We start from the raw sequence: 20,170 nt of genomic DNA, 5'->3' as shown, positions 1-20,170 counted from the left end.
AATGTGCAACTTGATCGTAAAATGGTGATGTTTACATTGGTAGGCAATAGGGCGACCATTTTGCAAAGAAAAATTATGACAATCGAGATGATTCACAACTAACATATAGGATTCAACGATTATACTTTCATGTTGCATATTACATATAAATAGATATTGATACCATAATAATATTACAAAAGGCATGCACCATAGAATATACATATGGTTCAGATGATGATAGCCTCCATCAAAGATAGCTAACCTATGTTGCTATCACAAGACAAGCATCCGCTATCCTACTACAAATAGTATCCATGGTCTCTTCATTCTCCTCCTCTTCAACGGGATCTGCTTGTGTTGGTGTTAGTTCCTGTCGTAGCACTGGAGGTACATACTCATCATCGGCATCACATTTATCAAAACATTTATCACTCAACTTGCTATCACGACTGAAGTTGTGCAATGCCATGCAAGCAATGATGATATGCTTTTGCGTTCGAGGTGAGAAACTTGGGACCCCTTTCAATATGCGCCATCTCTGCTTGAGCACCCAAAATGCACGCTCAACGACATTGCGAAGGGAGGAATGTGAAAATTTTAACAGCTCATACTTCCTTTGAGGTGGACGGTGACGACGAAGTCGAAATTCTGGTAGATGGTATGTACTCCCCTTAAAAGGAGCAAGATAGCCTATTCGGTTCGCATATCCAGAGTCCACAAGATAGTATTTCCCTAAAAGCGAAAATCAAATTACCCAATGTGTGTCTCACATAATAATATAATGAATATTGACATAGATTTTGATGTTATACCTTTGGGAGGTACAGGAAATGAAGAGAAGTGTGGATAGTCATTTTTTTATTACATCCCATTTATTCTTGAATTTATCCTTGGGATATTTATTTCCCATTCTTGCTTCCCATTTCTCGATAACATTATTCCAACCCTCTTAGTAAAATATCCTAAGGGTCTATTCCCATTTTCAACCTCTTCTTTGAATGTTTCTATGAGTTTCTTCACACGTGCATCATCCCACGCCGCTTTATCACTCATTCTTCAATCAAGCAAAATAAATATCAAGTTGGTTCAAATAAGTACTACTCACCAACATGTCCACCATATATGCACCAATATTAACAAACAAAAACATTGTTCAGCACTACTAATCAATATGACAAGCAATATGCACCAAAACTATCAAATAACACTCAGTCCTACTCACAAAATAGCTATATTACATAACAAAATAGGGGATGCCCAGATCATGCTCATTCTGGAAGGGAGAGGGGGGACACAAAAAGGGGGGAGGAGGCACTGGGTTGGGGTGAAGGAGGACTGGTGCTCCGGCACCGGCGGACGGACACCTGACAGTGCTCCCGCCAACCGAACAAAGACGGAAGGGGGAAGGAGAGATGAAGGGGGTGAGGGAGGAAAGGGAGAAACTACCTTGCAGAATGGAGGGAGGAGGTGCGGCGGGGTGGCTGGAGGAGACGTCGACGAAAGAACGCTCGACGATGGAGGGCGGCGACCCTTCCTGCTCTGTTGATGCACGAGGCGACGCGGTTGGGAGGCGGAGGGGGACAGGACCGACGGGTCCTCGAGGTGGGAGGAGGTCACGGCTCGGAGGTAGACGCCGACGGCTCGACAGGCAGAGACGCCAACGGCTGGGCAGGCGGTGGTGAAGGTGCCTGGCGGCGGCTGGGGGCGGCGCTCGCGATGGTAGGGTTTATCGATTAGATTGAGTGAGAAGCTCCTCTGGTGCGGCTGGGTTTGACCAGCGCTCGGGAACAGAGAGAAACGTTTTCCACTCACCAATGGCAAAGGTGGGTAAATACTTTGACAGGGCACAACTAGAAGTGCATCTTTGAAGTTGGGGTTTACCAGCTTTGAAAAATACACTACACAGAAGTTGTAACTTATGCAGAATCGACTTCTCTTTTTTCCCTTTGGTTAGCTTATAGCTTCTAAAAGCGAGAATTTGATTGTAAAAGTCCAACCAAACACAACCTTAGCTTCGTACATTATTATGCCACATACTTAGCTTATTTTTACCAAGAAAGACATACTTAGCTAATTATCCTCCAAAATGACATAATTAGCTTATTTAGTTCATTTATGACATAATTAGCTTAGCTTGATCAAAATGGCATAATAACATTGGTTAGCTCATAAATGTCATATACTTAGCCTATTTTATTATTATTTTTTTTCTTCTCTTTCTTCTTCTTCTTCATCTTCTTCTTCTTCTAGTTTTCTTCTTCTTCTTCTTCTAGTTTCCTTCTTCTTCTTCTTCTAACTTTCGTATTCTCATTTTGGAGATTTGATTCACTTCATGAAAGCTGACATTGATGGACTACTACCGATTTCTTTTTGTTTTGATTTGTATGGATGAACAGTGTGATGTTTGAAACTATGTGTATATATGGATGAACAATGTGAAGATACCTATTTGTTGTCTTGCTCAATATTTTTATGATGATGTTGGATACATGGCCTATGCTTCTTATATGATGTTTGAAACTATATATGATGTTGAAATTATATATATCATAGATGTATTCTAAAATGGAGGAAAATAACTGAAAACAAACAAAAAAGTGACAATACAGGCATTTTGTCATCTGTCAGCCGACAGCAAAGGCTTTTGTCGTCTGCCAGCTGATGGCAAAAGTGCCACATGGCAGCTACCTGCACAACCTGGGAGCAACAGGTCTTGACCCATATGGTCATGCCGTCAGCTAGAGTCAGGAAGACGGCAAAGTACCATTCATGGAGACGACAAAGAGCCACCAAGGCAGACGGGAAAGGACATGGCACGGCAAAGTACCATTCATGGAGACGACAAAGAGCCACCAAGGCAGACGGGAAAGGACATGGCAGGCAACTGGCTAGCGGAGCTAGTGGTCATGTCAACCATAGACGGCAAATGCTATCGTCCGCCGTTAGCACAACTATCCGATGGCCTCTAGCCCCTTTGCTGTCTGCTGGTCTAGATAGACCGTTGGCAAATATCCATTGTCTTCCGACAGATGGCAAAGAAAAGGCTTTACCATGACTTTCGGTGTCAAAAAATTTACCACCAGCCATGACTTTCGATGTCAAAAAATTTACCGCCAGCCAACACACGACAAAGGTCTTTGCCGTCGGTGGAATGATCCTTTGACGTTCGCTGTGACAAACGACAAAGAAGCAGATACCTGTAGTGGTAGTTGGACAAATGACACAAAAGGAGAGACGATCCTTGCCGAGAGACAATGCGAGCATGGTTATTTTTCATTGTAGCTCTGTAATATCTACTTTTTTACCCCATGTAATGACCATTTTAACGACTATGGTAACCCCTTCACCTATAAAAGAAGGTTCATGGCTACCTTTACAAAGGTCGAAACCTTGCCCATTTACATGCGTAGTAGCACTCTCCAGCACCTTTCTGGATTGTTGGGCTCATTGTAACTTGGACATACCCTAGCTGCCAAGAATAGATGATGAAGCACCTCCATGTGAAGTCGGTATAAAGTATAAAATGCACACCCTAGCAGCCAAGAAGTCAACGACAGCATAAGATGTCGCCTGCACGTTTGCGCCAACATCCTCAGAAGCTTATGCAACAATATCCACAAGATAGCAACCAGAGAAAAAACATTCAGAGGGCTAAGTGGCTAACATAGCACATACATCAATGGCAACCAAATCACCACTACAAAAGGTAAACTTGACTGACGACCTCTTTATGTTTCCGGTGATGACTGGACTGACTACTTTTTTCCAACTAAAGAATTAAACCCTCTGAATCTATATGGTTTGTCAGGTTAGTGAATCGTTAAGCACGTCCAAGAATTACTGCCGCGATCTCATCTCAACGGGGTCAAAGCAGGCTGCTTTTACAGGCCATAGCCACCTCTGGGGGGCACAGGAACAGGACTGCCGTTTAAGCTCAGGTTTGACATGTCAAGTGTCTGCCAATTGATTGCTGATGGGTCTGCTCCAATTGAGCCCGGTTCAAAACAAGAAGTGACACTCCTGCTCCTGCGGTGACGCACAGAGATCTGCTTCAACCTCTCAGTTTCCTTCTTCAAGAAATGTGTTTGACCTGCAAAAATGCATCGAAAACTTTCAAGTGAGATTGCATATGAATCATCACCAAATAAAATCCCTAGCACTTGTTTCAAAGCTTTTAACTGAGGTGCATGTGAATCATCACTAAATAAAATCGCTAGGACTTAACCTGACAAGATCACAATTTTCATCTCCGTTGCAAAACATTAGGATATGCCATCAATATCAAAATCAGAGCCATATCAAGTACAAACTGATCGATGATGCAAATTTGCTTTGGCTTCAGCATCAAATTAATATTAAAAGAACAGCCCTAGCACTGGGTGTGGTTCTCAATTTTGTTTATCATTTCAAAGCTTACAGTCGATCAATGTTAGGAGAATTTTAGAAGAAAAAAATGAGAGCAAATCTAGAAACGGATTAAGTTACTGTTTGCAGGCTGCAGCAAAAAGCTTGCTTTCTCCCTTTAAACATGAGATTTTAAAGGGCGGCACAATCCCTCTATGCTACTTGCACAATGTTCTCTTTTTTTCTTATTCTTTTTCACATTAATATGGGGCCCAAATAGAAATTTGATTATTACACTTGGTTAACGATTTATAGCCTACCCCAACTCTATTGCATGATCTTCGGAACCGGCAATTATGCTCAAGTTGGATATTTCTAAGGCTTTCAATACCATTCAGTGGCCTTTTCTCATCACGGTGCTCTCTACGACGGGGTTTACCGACATGTGGATCTTGTGGAATTGTGGCCTTCTCTCAACATCCTCCACTAGGGTAATGATCAATGGAGTGCTTGGGATCCCTATCTCACCAAGACGTGGTCCACGACGAGGGGATCCCCTATCGCCTATGATCTTCATTCTCATCATGGAGGTGCTTCATCATCTATTCTCTCAGGCTGCCACTAATGTAGTGCCTGGTATCCCTATCTCACCGAGACATCGTCTACGACAAGGGGATCCCCTATTGCCTATGATCTTCATTCTCATTATGGAGGTGCTTCATTATCTATTCTCTCGGGCTGCCATTAGTGGAGTGCCTTGTATCCCTATTTCACTGAGACGTCATATAAGACAAGGGGGTCCCTTATCGCCCATGATCTTCATTCTCATTATGGAGGTGCTTCATCGTCTATTCTCTCGGGCTGCCACTAGTGGTGTGTTGACACCTCTTGCTCAACATGGCCTACCTCAACGCATATCCATATTCGCGAACGACGTCATGTTTTTCATCAAGCCAAGAGAAGATGATCTACATACTTGTGCTAGGATCTTGGATGATTTCTATATGGCATCCGACCTTTGTGTGAACCAGTAGAAGAGCTCCGCCATGCCTATGAGATGCTCGGAGGACCAAGTGCTATTGACCGAGAGTATTTTGGGATGCTCGATTGGCACTTTTCCATGAAAATACCTTGGGACTTCCCATGAGCACCTGTAAATTGACATCGGCACAATTCTAATACTTGGTCGAGCAGTTGGCAAGCAAATGGCCAAGTGCCTTCATGGAGGGGTGCTTTGCTCATTATGGAGGTGCTTCATTATCTATTCTCTCAGGCTGCCATTAGTGGAGTGCTTGGTATCCCTATTTCACTGAGACGTCGTATACGACAAGGGGGTCCCTTATGGCCCATGATCTTCATTCTCATTATGGAGGTGCTTCATCGTCTATTCTCTCGGGCTGCCACTAGTGGTGTGTTGACACCTCTTGCTCAACATGGCCTACCTCAGCGCATATCCATATTCGCGAACGACGTCATGTTTTTCATCAAGCCAAGAGAAGATGATCTACGTACTTGTGCTAGGATCTTGGATGATTTCTATATGGCATCCGACCTTTGTGTGAACCAATAGAAGAGCTCCGCCATGCCTGTGAGATGCTCGGAGGACCAAGTGCTATTGACCGAGAGTATTTTGGGATGCTCGATTGGCACTTTTCCATGAAAATACCTTGGACTTCCCATGAGCATCTGTAAATTGACATCGGCACAATTCTAATACTTGGTCGAGCAGTTGGCAAGCAAATGGCCAACTGCCTTCATGGAGGGGTGCTTTGCTCCCAAAGAGTAGTAGGCTTCTGCTCGTTAAGACTTTGCACTCGCTGGTGGCCATGGAGCTATCCCACCCCCACCCCACCGCACCCCCGTGCGGGAACTATTGCAGCGCTTCAGAAGGTATGCTGAGGACTCCTTCGGTGCCTAGGTTTCAGTTTGCTCACCAGCTTGGATGGGCGGTTTGGGCATCCCGAACCTCAAGTGGCTAAACGTGGTCTTGTTAGCACGATGGTTGTGGCTACATCGTACAGATCCTCGACGACCATGGAAGGAGTTGGGGATAGTGATACCAAGCAAGGCTTTGACGATCTACAGAGTGGGACCAATAACCACAGTAGGCAATGGCGACTCACACCCTTTTCTGGGAAGATAGGTGGTTGCATGACCATCGAAATCCAAGACATGACACCTAGGCTATACGACAGAGTTGCGCCCCGGATTCGGTCATCAAGGATAGTTAGACAGGCGATCGTTGATATTGCGTGGGCAACGAACATTGGCCCTAGAAATCGACATGGTGCAGGAGTACTTGCAACTTTGGCCCACAGTTTCCAACTTCCAGCTCATGGAGGAAGCCCTGGTTGCAATCACGTGGGGCTGGGAGCCCAAGGGAGACTTTTTTGTCAGATCGGCCAATGGCTCCAAGTTTTCTGGCCGAGAGGTGGAGCTTATGCAGATTTCGTATGGAAGCAGCAAAGGGCACCACGACACTTTTGTTTCTTTTCATGGCTGGCTATGAGGAACCGTTGCTGGAATTCAGATAGGCCGACGAGGAGAGGCCTACCCCACCATGATACATGCCCCCTCTACAATCAACATGATGAATCTACTAATCACTTGTTGTTCGGCCTCGTCTTCGCTAGGCAATATGGTTCTGGATATGGGAATCTTTGGGCCACCCAGATCTTCGCTAGGTTCTAGATAATGTAAGGCTACTCACAAGTCGTGGTAGAAAATTTAAGGGTAACATTAGGCTACTTGGCAGTCATGGTAGCCAACTTACAAAAGCACCAGGCCAACTGACATCATAAAAACGAACCTAGCATGGAGTTGCTTCTCATAGCACTGAATTAGGTTCACACATAGCACTGAGGTTGGTTCCTATAACACTAAAGTTGCTTAGAGAAAAAGTTCGTCAAAACATACCCATACGAGATCTAGTTTCAAAGAGATCGCTGAGAGAACTCCAGTGGGGAAAACAGATATCAATTCCAATGCTCAGACTCCAGTAGGCAAAAAAGGGAATATAATTAAATGTGCCGACTCAGTTTGGCTGATGCATGCATGCTGTGGTGGTGATGAGAACGTGGCTTGGGCAGATGAGGAAATCTTTGACAAGGGGACCAGGTGAGGCACGCAGGAACATAGTTTCCTTTTCCAGACGCAGGAGCAAGCACAGGTATAAAAACATTCATTTTCCGGTGTGTTCCACGGATATCTAGCCAGAAAATGTTTGCTGGCTAGACGTGTCCATGGGACATACAGCCTATATCGAATCAATCATCTATTAGCTCCATTAAATAGCTGGCCAGTCTTACGGTCACAGGTTCATGTTGGATCAACTATAAATGTAAACGACATGCATAACCTAAATCAAGGTAGTAAACAATGCCAGCTATAACTTGCTAAAGAGAAAACAAACCCAGACATACCATCCTTCATTAGTTTTGCCTGCTGAAGACTAGCAATCTGTCTCCTCAGTTGCTTGTTTTCCATCGATAGAGCATTGCGAAGCTGGAAATGAGATGCTACTCTTACAGCCAAATCAGCTCCCATGTTCTAAAAAAAGCAAAAGCCAAACTTATTATCATAAGGAAAGAACTATTGTTAACATTCTCCCTAAATATATAACATACAATGTCACAAAGTTACCTGAAGAGAGTCCACAGTTCTTTCAAGATCAGCAATGTATTGAAGTTTCCGGACCCTAGATCTTTGGCCTGATCGCCTGCAGAAATGTGTGTTACGCTAGTGTTTTCGTTTTCTTCTCAACGTAAAGAAAATAATGCATCAATACGAACTAAACAATGAACCCCTATCTCATCTTGCATTGATAGCTTAGTAGTTTTCTGTCCGGCGTTGGCCATGCAAATCCCTTGATGTACATATTCGCCCCTTCTTTTCAAATATAGTGTGAGTGTTCCCTACTGTCTTCAGGTAAAAAAAAAAACACTTCCAGGTATGGAATATAAAACAGACGCATATGAATAGAGAATATAAATTCCAAATGGGCAATTTCACCATGCCAAGACATCAAACTCCTTGCAGCATTATTTTAAGTCGAAACTGTGGGGACGCCCCAACATTAAATTATATTAAAAAAGGAGAGGTGCACAAGGAAGGACAGCAGGGAATATGAAGAAAGAGCGTTACGAAGACTTAGCCAAGGCTGTCTAGCCAAGAAATAAGAGTGGGTCTGCAACTGACCATTCCGTAAGAAAGAAGGGAAAGGTCCTTTTTCGAAGGACCGGGAGCCTAGACTAGGTCTAATGTAGTGAAACCCTTTCAGATTTATCTGTTTCCAGATGTTCCAGGCAGCCACAGCAAAGGCTTCCACGAAGAAAGGCTTATTGAAAGAGCAGATGAAATCAGGTTCTCCATGCCAGCATCACATTGGGGAGAGAGGTTAAGGGTTCTTTAACAAGCCTTGCTAAATCTATAATTCCAGAGGAGATGGTCCCCAGACTCAGGGAACCCTTCAGCGCAAAGGATAAAATTGACATCATCGTCAAGGTGAAAATTTCTCCTCTGAAGCATATCCTTGGTGTTGGTAATAAATTGATTTCCCAAAAACATGGGACGCACATCCCTGGCTATTATATAGCCGATCCTCAGTTCCTCGTGCACGTCATGGCCTAAGGCCAACACAACCTGGACTCATAGTTGACCAAGTACAACTTGGTCATCATGTTTATATGTTACGTAGACTTTTACAAGGAAAAATACTACTCTTGCTAGGTAAATAATTAAAGGACTCACGTGGCACTACTAAAGAGAAAGAGGACCAATTAAATAAACACGGAAACTTCCTTAGCAATCCCATCAAATATCAAATATATCAAATCTTAGTGCTGTTAGTGAGGTCATTAGTTCCCAAAACCTCCTCAATCTTTTGATGGGATTTGATAAAACCTAGCTTTTGCCTTTGTCAACCCACCCCACCCCTCTCCCCAAGCTTGTATTCGTCGGGCCATCCAAACTGGGGCTGGGGACCCCCCCCCCCCCCCCCCCGGTCGTGATTCGGGCCTTTTCTTATGGGGACGGCCTTGTGGTGTTTGGCTCAGCCTATGAGAGGGAAGTGTCCATCCTATCCAGCCCTCTGTCTTGCCCTATCAACTCGGTTGACCTTGTTCGCCATGAGGACACGGAAAACCGCTTCCTCTTTCCCCTTGGGACTGTTTCTGCTATAAACATTGAGGATTTTCCTCTCGAGTACTGATTCCCGTCCATGGATTCTCGGGTCTGAGGGCTATCACTACATTGCTGGTGATCCGCTCTCAGGAGCTCCCCCCCCCCCCAACCCCGCTTTTGCGGCCCCCGACGATGACAACTTCAACGGTCGCGGAGGGGGTGGAGATGGGGGAGACGATGACTTCCCCAACAACATGGATCCCAACCTCTCCGCCCCACCTCCGCCGCCTACGGATTAAGGCCATGATGACCGTGTGGTGCGCCTGTTGGGTGGCTTCACCATGATGACCAATCATAAGCCACTCGTGTGTGCGACCCCCCTCACGGCGCGCCCAGAGTCGGTGGAAGTCAAGCTGTTCAAAGGCTTCTACACGTCCGCGTTCAAGGAGCCAACGGCGAGGGCGGCTTCTACCGCGTCCCGACGAACCCGGCCGGCTCCCCCAAGCTCATCATCGTCAATCTGGCGGCTTGCTCCATCGGGTTCCTAGACAGGGTCGCTACCGTGGGGCCGGCTAACTTGCCCCTCACGGACGCGAAAGTCTTCTGCATCAACTTTCGCGGTCGGGCCTTTGCTCCGGGTGTTGATGGGGAAGATCAAGTCATGCAGGCCATTGCTCGATTCGACGATGGCATGCCTTGTTTCCCTGACGCCCTGCAGCCTGCCATCGCCGCTCCTGCTCCCCTGGAGGTGGCGCCCCAGCCCGAGCCTCCTTCGCCTCCCCTGACCCCCGCTGATCTTCCTCCGCGTGCGGCCTCCCCAACAATCTTCTACACTCCACAAGTGCTCGCATCTCAGCTTTGGAGCAGCGAAACCACCTCACCATGCTTGAGAAGGCCACTCTAAGGAAGAAACTAAAGTTGGAAGGAAAGAAGGCAGTGCCAAGCTCCCAGCTCCTGCTGCCGACCGCTGAGCTTTTAGAGCTTGCTACTGAAGGAGCCCCACCCCTGCCTCGCAAGGACGTGCTCCAGCTTGCCGTGGCTTGTGGAGTATCAAAAATCAACCTCAACTCAGTGCCTCTTGGTGACGATGTGTGACGGCCTTCTCTTCTCCACCCTGCAGCGGCGCTCCTCCCCTCCTATGTCGAGTTGCAACTATTGCTCCCCCTTCAATTTTAGGGGTAGTTCTTATTTAGGGTTGTGTCGCTTGCACGTATCCTCTGTCTTAGCTTCCTGCGTCTCTAGTCTTTCTATTAGTCTGGTCGCTCTCAGGTGGCCTTGTATCCTTCTGTTATGCATCCGACGTTCTGTTGTAACCGATTGCTCCACCCTTATTATTGTGTCTGGCTATCCTGTGTTCTTCTTCGCCGTACCTCTAGTTTCCAATGTTTAAAGAGCTCTCGGTTATCTCTTGGAATGTGCGCGGTTTGGGCTGTCACAAAAGATGTACCAACGTTAAATCCACTCTCTCCTCCGCGCCATGTTTTGTGCTTTGCCTTCAAGAATTTAAACTTCTGGATATTGACACATTCAAGGCTGTGACCTTCCTCCTCCCCCCCCCCCCCCCCCAATCTTAGAACTTTCATTATCTTCCTTCCTCTGGGTCTTCGGGTGGATTATTACTGCATGGGAGTCCAATGTCATCACGTGCTGCAAGGTGTTTATTACCCCCTTCTCATTAACCTGCTGATTCGATTCTGTATCAGACGATCTTCAGTTTGCTGTTAGCAACGTGTACGACCCTTGCGACCACGGGCTCAAGCAAGATTTTCTTCAATCTTTGGCCAATCTGCTTCCCCAGATCTCAACTCCTTGGATCATTATAGGAGACTATAATCTAACGTTGCGTCGTCCGACAAATCGTCTAGCAACTTCAATTTCGCTGAAGCCAATTTGTTATCCTCAATGATCAACTCAATGCAGCTTCAAGATCTTCCTCTACTAGATAGGAGATTTATGTGGTCTAATCAGCAAGACTCGCCAGTTTTGGTGCGCCTGGACCGTGCTCTTGCTAACATGGCTTGGGCACAAAAATTGCCCGATAGCTCGCTATCTTCAGTTACTAGAACTACTTCGGACCACGTTTCCCTTTGTTTGACGGCCCTATCTTCCATCCCAAAATCTTCTATTTTCAGACTAGATAGGTCGCTTCTTAATGTCTCTCAATTCAAGGAGAAAGTCACAAATTGGAATAGTGTGGGTTTCAACCATGCTCACCTGGGCTCGGTCGGCTCCCTTGCTTTGAAAATTAAGCACACTAGGAACATGGCAAAAATCTGGACATCCAATAGGCGATCGCCTAAGATGCTTGTTCTGAACTGCCATGCCACTATCAACTTTCTCGACAAACTTGAAGAAGTTCGGTCTCTTTCTAATCTAGAGTTGCAACTCCGTATCGCGGTTAAGCTATCTCTCCATCGTCTCAACGGTGCCACTGCTGCCCACTGGGGAGAAAGAGCCAAGATTAAGGATTGTGTCCTCGGTGATGAGAACTCCTCCTACATGCACGTGTGTGCTACGGTTCGTCATCGTAAAAATCAAATGAAGTCGCTATCCAATAACAGTATTTCCTATTTTGCTCATGCGGATAAGGAAGCCATCCTTCTCAACTTCTTCAAAAATCTTGTTGGGAGCAGATCGGCAGCAAACTTCTCCTTTGCTCTTGCTCCCATATGCTATCAGAACTCTCTCACTTCTGACCAGGCGGGAGATCTCTTAAAACCTTTTACCTTAAAGGAGATCAAGAACGCGCTTTGGGCCATGAACGACAATGCGAGCCCAGGCCCCGACGGCCTAGGTCCGGCCTTTTACAAAGCTAATTGGGACCTAGTTAAGTTGGACCTTCTTAATCTTCTCTCCGACTTTCATAGCGGGGTAGCAGATCTGAAACTCTCAATCAAGCTCTAATTGTGCTGCTTCCAAAAAAATGTGACGCTTCCCTTCCAGAGAACTCCCCCCCTCCCCCGTCTCCTTCGAAAATTGTTCCATAAAAATTACTAACAGATGCCTCTCTACTAGAGTCCAGCCTTTCATCAACCACCTTATCCACCATGATCAAACGGGGTTTAGCAGAGGCCGTGGGATCGCCGAGAACTTTGTCCATGTTGTGGACATTATTCAAACTTGTTTCAAAAGGAAACCTCCTGCTATTATCCTCAAACTGGATTTTCATAAAGCTTTTGACTCCGTTTCTTGGGAGGCTTTGTCTCTAATCATGCGTGCCAAGGGATTCCCCGAGACTTGGTGTCATTGGGTTGATCAGTTAAACAAATGATCCAGCTCTTCGATTGTGCTGAATAGCAGGCCAGGTCCTGAGTTTCAATGTCGCAAGGGTTTTAGGCAAGGTGACTCACTATCCACTTACCTGTTTATCGTTGTTGTTGACGTGCTTAAGAGACTAATTCTCCAGGCTTCCAATGATGATATGCTTCCTCACCCGATTGATGAGCACCTCCCTTGCACCGTCTTGCAATATGCCGATGACACCCTAATCATTCTCCCTTCGGATGCCCCCTAACTTTGTACTCTTAAGCACATTTTTCTTCAATTCTCGGAGGCTACTGGGCTGACCATTAACTTTCACAAAAGCTCGTTTACTCCCATCCATGTGGATCAAAGGGAGGCCGCCAGTTTGGCTGGAATTAGAGGCTGCCCTGTGGCCTCGTTCCCTCGGTCGTACCTGGGATTACCTCTCTCCATGCATAAGCTTAACCTGTCGGATTTCTTTTTTGTTATTAACAAAATTGATCGGCGGCTTGCTGGCTGGCGTGGCATGCTTCTATCCTTGGCCGGTAGAGCTATTCTGGTTCGCTCAGTTCTTCGTGCCCTTCCAATCTATCCTATGAGCATCCGAACCTTACTTGAAATTGACAAACTGTGTCGTGCTTTTTTGTGGGCCGGCCAGGAATCTATTACGGGTGGTCAGTGCAAGGTGGCTTGGGACTTAGTATGTGCGCCGACTGCCAATGGGGCCTTGGGTTCCTCTCTCTAATACAAATGAACCTCTGCTTATTTCTTCGTCAAATCTCTAAGCTTCATGAAAAACCATAAATCTATGGCTAACCACTATTTGGTTTCCAAGTATGGCTGGTCTCCGACTTACGACCTGGGCGTTGGAAACACTATGCACACTCCTATCTGGCGGGATATCATGAAAGGCCTCGACTTCTATTGCTCCATTACCAAGGTCAAGCTTGGAAATGGCGCCACCACAACCTTCTGGTCTCACATATGGCTCCCGCTATCTCATACTACCCTAGCTCAGCAATTCCCGGCTCTGTTCACTCACTCCACAAGACAAATTGCCTCCATGTCTAGGGTCTTGGCCTCGCACGATCTTAATCTAGACCTGGTCCCTTGCCTGTCGTACACGGCTACTAACGAGCTAACTTCTCTCTGTACTACTTTGGCCACTGTTAAATTGAATTTGCAGGTCGCAGACGAAAGAATTTCGAGGGCATTAGGGAAACCGCTAACCTCTAAAACAGCTTACAACGAAGTCTAGCGGTCAACACCGGCAGACCACCTGGCTCCGGCCATTTGGAGGAACTACGCGCCGAACAAATGCAGGATATTCCTCTGGTTAGCCAACAAACATCTCCTGTTTACCAATGAAAGGCGATTCCGCAGAAGCATCACCTCCTCAGATTCCTGCCAATTCTGCAGCCAAACAGAATCCATTGGTTACCTGCTCTTTCGTTGTCCAAAGTTAAACCTCCTCTGGGGGGAATTGACGAGCCTATGCCATGTTGCACCTCAGGGGCTGCACCATGCTTGGGACGGGAATCTCTCGAACAAACCTCGCTCCACGGTGCTCTTGGCCATCCTATGGAACATCTGGAAGCGGCGAAACGCCAAGGTTTTTCGCTCTGAGCACCAAGGCCTTCATCACATCGCCAGAGCCACGGCTGAGGACCTGACTCTGGGCGAATCGCTGCATAAATATTCAAAAGAGAGAGTTCCTAAATGTCTGGGCCTCTATGTTGTTTCATCTATCTGAGAGACTGTAGTCCTTTTCTTTGCCAATTTTTCTTCTCCCCCCCCCTTCTGTAACTCTGCTCTAATGTAACCGCTGCTTAATTGATAATAAAATTTCAGGTACGCGTAAGCCCGCCATTGACACGTCAAAATGAAAAGGTCGGGAGGGAGCCTAATGAGGAACAATAGAGAGAAGGAAAAGAAAAAGGGAATTAGAAGGCAAATTCATTTTACTACTTCTACTCTTGTCTATTATTTGGTTGTTTTCTTAGCGTTAGCCACTGTTTTCTAGAGACTTCTAGCTATGGGTAGAATGCTAAATATTAAGTAATGTTTTTCTGGAGTGTTCTAGGTATAAGTAGAAGTTGAGGTGTCAAGGATTCCCAAAGCCTAGAGACTTCTAGCTATGGGTAGAATGCTAAATATTAAGTAATGTTTTCTGGAGTGTTCTAGGTATAAGTAGAAGTTGAGGTGTGAAGGATTCCCAAAGCCTATAAATAGAGGGCCTCACCTCTAGTTTGTAAACGGACTATGTACCCCGGCTAGCTATAACCTATAATAGAACTTGGTGTTCTTATCTAATATCTCGGACTAGATCTTGTGCTCTAGGAGTTTTGGATTAACTCCTGCTACCATATTGGCCTATATTCGCCTCTAGAGCAATATGTAGCGCAACACGGTGAAGTAGTTCTTTTAACACTAGTGTTGTACACTTTGTAGCAACAAGGTGAGTTGTTCCTCCACAACCCTATGCTGCTTCAGAGCCCAAGATAACTGAGAGTGAAAGAGAACTGAGTACAGTATTACAAACTGGTAGCAAACGGGAAAATATACTAAAATGCACAATGTTTGCATGATTGACTTGTCATATTAGAAGCAACACCATGAATGTCAGATGCAGTTACTTACTTCTCAAAAGTTGTATAGCACAAGAAAATAGTGACCAAATAAAAAGTGTGCTCATAAACATATCTATATGTATATACAAATAGAATAGACATGAATCCAAGATTTTCTGTAATACTGTTTTGAATTGCTTAACCCTGATATTAATAGAGAACGTGACAACATGAACAGAAGGACAGAGCTACTATTTTTATCTACATCTGACACTGACAGTTATCACTCTTGAATTAGCAGAGTTAGCTCTGATCACTTAAGGAAGTACTAATCAAATTATCATCCCCTGGAATAAGTCTGCAGTTTATACAAATAGAAAAGGAATTCTGCATTAAAGAAGGCGCGCCTAAGCGAGCGCTTAAGTGCGCCTAGGCTCTAGGCGATAGCAAAACGCCTAGCGCATAACTGTGCTTAATCTGCGCATAAGCATGCGCTTTGGTCAGAAAAGCGCAAGGCGGTGGCAAAACGCACAATTAATGCCTAGCGCTTTTTTGAACTATGCTATTTATTGACACGGGACTTGGACAACCCAAGGTCAAATATTAGCAGCAATCACAGGAGCCTGTTGCTACCACTGTAGTCATGGAATGGGTACAGTAGTGAATTTTAAATACACTGAATAGATCCAAAACCTGGAACTACTTGTGGTAACAAGATCAGATAAAACTAAATTATATCTGGGGGTTGGGTACTTGCGGAGACAGGACTCCCAATTTTCAGTGTTGTACAGTAAGACGTACAACATTTATTTTGGATTAACGTTTAATTTTGTACTGTAACTTATGTGTTATCAGGCAGACTATTTTCTATCCTGGTTAGTTATATAGCTAAGAGTGCAAAGTCTACCTTTCAGTTCCTTGAAATACTTTCCAGCATTCTCGCTGCAAATACAACTAATATTCTTGTAGTTGTATGATTGTATCCTGTAAGAACTTGGATTTTAAAAACATTAGAAGGTGCTCCGGTAGAAATTTCAGGGACAGGAGCGTACCTTTTAAATGGTTTGTCTTGATCTAGATGGTTTACATCATCGCATGCATCTCCTTCTGCATTGGCCACATTGCCATGCAGACCAGTTGACGGGTCAATGGTCAGGTACTGCAAAGAGTTGCTAGGAACATTCTCCAGGACAGCATTTACAATGGAACTCTCTGAACTGGTCAGCCTACACTTCTGTCTTGGTGAATTTGGCCCATATACACAGCTAACTTCAACCCCTGAACCACTTTCACCCCTTACAGCAGCATCCAACGAGTCCCCGGTCTCACCTGCTGGTTGCAGATCCCCCTCAATAGAAAAAATTGGGACCCGGAATGTCCTCATTGCATCCAAGATAGCATCAGAGTCGCTACAAGCTCTCCTAAGAAGCGGAAGGTTCAGTTTTTTCACAGAATCCGCAAGGAGATCATCTAGCCAACACGGTGGTTCACCAAAGAATGGATCCTCTGATGGAAACCTGCAGCTCTGTGTGAACAAGCTGTCATCTCTTCCTGTGATTTGAGGACCCTGAGGCGGGCAGCGGGGAGGAAGATGTGGCGACCGAGACATGATGAGAGGTACAAGCTAGTGATACTGGTCTCCTTTTCGTTCTGCTATTTAACTACAGCCCATCCAGCAGCCACTTCTCTGTTCTGTGCATTAGCGAAACCAGCAATGGATGAGCACATGAAACATGTGACAAGGAACACAGAAAACATGCACGAAATCAAGGCACCCTCGTAAGCTAAATCACCACATGCACTTTTTCCAGTTAAAGAAAATTATCTATCGTGTACTCATATAACTGAACAAAGGGAAAACACAAGACAAGCATAGACAAGAATTGGCCGAAAATAGTTTTCGATGCTATATTCAGTTCCTCCGTTAAAAAACGACCAAAATGAAAAATAATCTTCAAGAGCAAACTAGACAGGGCCTATGGTGCTCGACCAAAACGAATACATCCAGGTGAAGAATAATCTAGGAAACAAAATCGGATTCTGCAAGGCGAACATCAACGTTTCAAGAGGGAGTGGGGATTCAGCTCGACACCCAAACCAAACCCTATGCGCTGGGGAAACAAGTTACTGCTATAGAACCGGCGCGGTTCTAGACGATGCACACCAAAAATTTCTGGAGGTCCGCGGGTTTAGCTACTGCTCGTACCTCAGAAGACGGTGGCTAATCGCGGACGGGCAGCGACGCGATGAGGTAGAACGGGAACGACTGCGGCGGCGAAGCGCGCGAGAGGTCGAGGGGTGAGGCGGCGGTACTGACACTAAGCGCACGGCGGAAGCCCTAGGCTTGGAGATACTCTAGCACACCCTAGCACACCTCGCCGGCCAAAAAAAATTCTAACCTAAAGCGGAAAGAAAACGCAGATGTGACCCTAGTTTAAAAATACGTTTAAAACTAACTTTTTTTTGCGTGACGTCATCCACCCCGACGTGTGGGTTGTATACGAAACACCACACTCCCGGCGTCTGGCTCGGGCCCGCCCAACCCCCTCCCCCCCCCCTCTTGTCCGGCTGACGTGGTAAGGGGGCCAGACGCCAGGGGCCATGGGTCTGATCCCTACCCAAACGCCAGGCACCATGGCGTATGCCTCGAGTCACTTACCTAACCCATCTTTCACCCCCATCTTCTATTTCTGCCTCAACCCCACTTCTAAAAAAGAACCCCATCTCTCTCGGCCCCCTCTCCCCCTCACACCCCACCCCCTTGATCTACTCCCTCCTCCATCAAAATCCTTAGATCCGAGCTCCCCAAGCTTTCTTGAGGTAATCTTTCTCGATCCTTCTAATTTTTTTTTGTTTGAACATCTTATTTTGAGAGTATTTTTGAATATTAGGTTATGTTAGATAAATAGGTTACTTGTTAGTTTTAGGGATTTCTTTATGGTTGTTTGATTAGATAGGTTTGTTCAATATGTTGCTATATTATTTTGGCCTAATATGATGTGTTGTAGATTTTATTTAATAATTTAGTGTATCATATGATGTGGGCATAATGGATTGATTTTAGGCAACCAAATTTTTTTGACTAACAATGCCGATGGGTATGCTCCGATAGATTTGTATATTTTTTAGGTCTGTCAATTAATTAGTTTAAATATAGTTTAGGTTCTCCGGTAGTTTAATCTGTCATGGTTTCTTGGAGCGAGGGATCAAGCTCTTCTTGGGATGACGATAGTATGACCAACCAGGTATGTTAATTTCGGGTTTCCAGCATTTAAGGTTAGGTTTACGGTTCTTCATTTCGGGATTTCATAACAGTTCGGTGTCTTCTGTTTTTAGCTTTCTACGACTATCCCATACTATGAATGGAGCGGCATTGCTCACGAACTATCTTATCGATGTATGCATCTAGAACCTTGCCTCAGGCAAGTTGCAATTCAATCTACTCACATTGGTCGGCGTTTTCTTGCTTGTGCAAAGGAGAAGGTATGTTGCATTGTAATTTGTTAATCTTAGTTAGTTTTCTGCTCCACTCAATTTCATGTATGTTAATCACTGAAAATGTTTTGAATTCTAGGCAAAAGAAAAGTGCTGCTATCTGGAGTGGATAGACCCTGAGTGGTCCGTTGCTATGCAGTTTTGTATAGGTCAATTGTGGAGCATGCATGACAAAGAAAACGATGACAGAATCAGAGAAAATCTAAAGTTGGGTGAAGAAAATAGGAAGATGGGGGAAGAGCTTCGATTTTTCAAACATGATTTTGCAAAATTGGTGGCTGACAAAGAGGAGGCTATTAATCAGCTTGGCAGTGCTAGGTTGGCTATCGGTGATCTGAAAAAGGAGATTGAGAAGAAGAAGTTAGCACACCATTATTCCACCAATCTACATGAGGTACTCAGGGCGAAGGCAGAGAAGGAGAGGGACCAGCTTGTGCTAGAGAGAGACCAAATGAAGGAAGAGAAGAAAAAGCTGGAGTGCATCATTGCTGATATGATGAAAGAAAACAATGGCTATAAGGACAAGGTCAAGAAGTTGAAGGAAATTTGTGATGAATTTTAAGTTGAACTATCCAGTACTACAATTTGTATTCAATTATCCAGTAGTATCGAACTATCTGTGAACCTATTGTTGTCAAACTATGTATGTGAGTTTATGGTTGTCGAGACTATTTCTGAATTTTCTGTAGTTTGCAAAACTAGTTAAACTTTAACTTGCACTCACTGCGGTGCTTGCAAACATGGTCACTGAATGAGTGGGGTGGAGGGGGCCAGACGCCACTGATGCTGGCGTTTGGGCATCAGGGGCAGACGCCACAATCCATGGCGTCTGGGTGTGTGCACAGACACCAGCATGTTTACACTAAATTGGGCAAATGAGACGCCAGGGACCCTGACGTCTCGTGGTGAGGGCCAGACGCCAGGGACCCTGGCGTCTGGGTGTGTGCATAGACACCAGCAAGTTTGCACTAAATTGGACATATGAGACACCAAGGACCCTGGCGTCTGGTGCTGGCCAGAGGGCGGGACGTCAGGGACCCTGACGTCTGGGTGTGTGCACACAGAAACCTACCAAACCAATAGTTTTGCCAGAAACCTACTAAACCATTGTATGTCCAACTTTTTGCTAACATCAATAAGTTCCAATAACTAGGTTCACATACATAGTCTCGACACATAAGTTCACGTACATAGCCTTGACAACGGTAAGTTCACATGCATAGTCTCGACACACATAAGTTCACGACTAGTTCATCGACGCGGTGCTCATTTTCTACTGAGTAGTACATGGCCATTTCCCTTCTTATCGTGTGCCTCGTCTTCTCCTTGTGCATCACGAGCCCTTGCAAGCTTTCTTGCCCTCTCTTCTTGGCAAGCCTCCTTCTCTTTGCGCTTCTTCTCTTCCTCACGCTTCT

The 20,170-nt window shown here is 45.3% G+C and overlaps 2 protein-coding genes across 3 annotated transcripts; one reads left to right on the top strand and one right to left on the bottom strand.

The window, feature by feature from the left end:
• Positions 1–3,559: 3,559 nt before the first annotated feature.
• Positions 3,560–17,657, bottom strand: LOC123401146 (basic leucine zipper 34). 2 transcript variants are annotated; one of them, XM_045094877.1, is made up of 6 exons: positions 17,467–17,656; positions 16,313–16,952; positions 8,146–8,211; positions 7,969–8,044; positions 7,749–7,875; positions 3,560–4,072 (listed from the first exon to the last, which is right to left on the bottom strand). In XM_045094877.1, the coding sequence occupies exons 2-6, from the start codon at positions 16,867–16,869 to the stop codon at positions 3,864–3,866; spliced, it is 1,035 nt and encodes a 344-aa protein (XP_044950812.1). In that variant the 5' UTR covers positions 16,870–16,952; positions 17,467–17,656; the 3' UTR covers positions 3,560–3,863. The 2 variants fall into 2 exon arrangements, with proteins under 2 accessions (XP_044950812.1, XP_044950813.1); XM_045094878.1 differs by lacking the exon at positions 8,146–8,211 and having other exon boundaries at positions 17,467–17,657.
• A 228-nt stretch (positions 17,658–17,885) lies between these two features.
• On the top strand, positions 17,886–19,401 carry LOC123404555. Its single transcript, XM_045098493.1, has 3 exons — positions 17,886–18,080; positions 18,597–18,743; positions 18,835–19,401. Exons 1-3 carry the CDS (start codon positions 17,895–17,897, stop codon positions 19,315–19,317), a joined length of 816 nt encoding a protein of 271 aa, XP_044954428.1. The 5' UTR covers positions 17,886–17,894; the 3' UTR covers positions 19,318–19,401.
• The last annotated feature ends 769 nt before the right edge of the window (positions 19,402–20,170 follow it).

Source organism: Hordeum vulgare, chromosome 6H, assembly GCF_904849725.1.
Source record: "Hordeum vulgare subsp. vulgare chromosome 6H, MorexV3_pseudomolecules_assembly, whole genome shotgun sequence".
In the NCBI taxonomy this organism is placed as follows: domain Eukaryota; kingdom Viridiplantae; phylum Streptophyta; class Magnoliopsida; order Poales; family Poaceae; genus Hordeum; species Hordeum vulgare.
The sequence above is the reverse complement of the archived record's forward strand: the minus strand, read 5'-3'. Positions and strand labels throughout refer to the sequence as shown.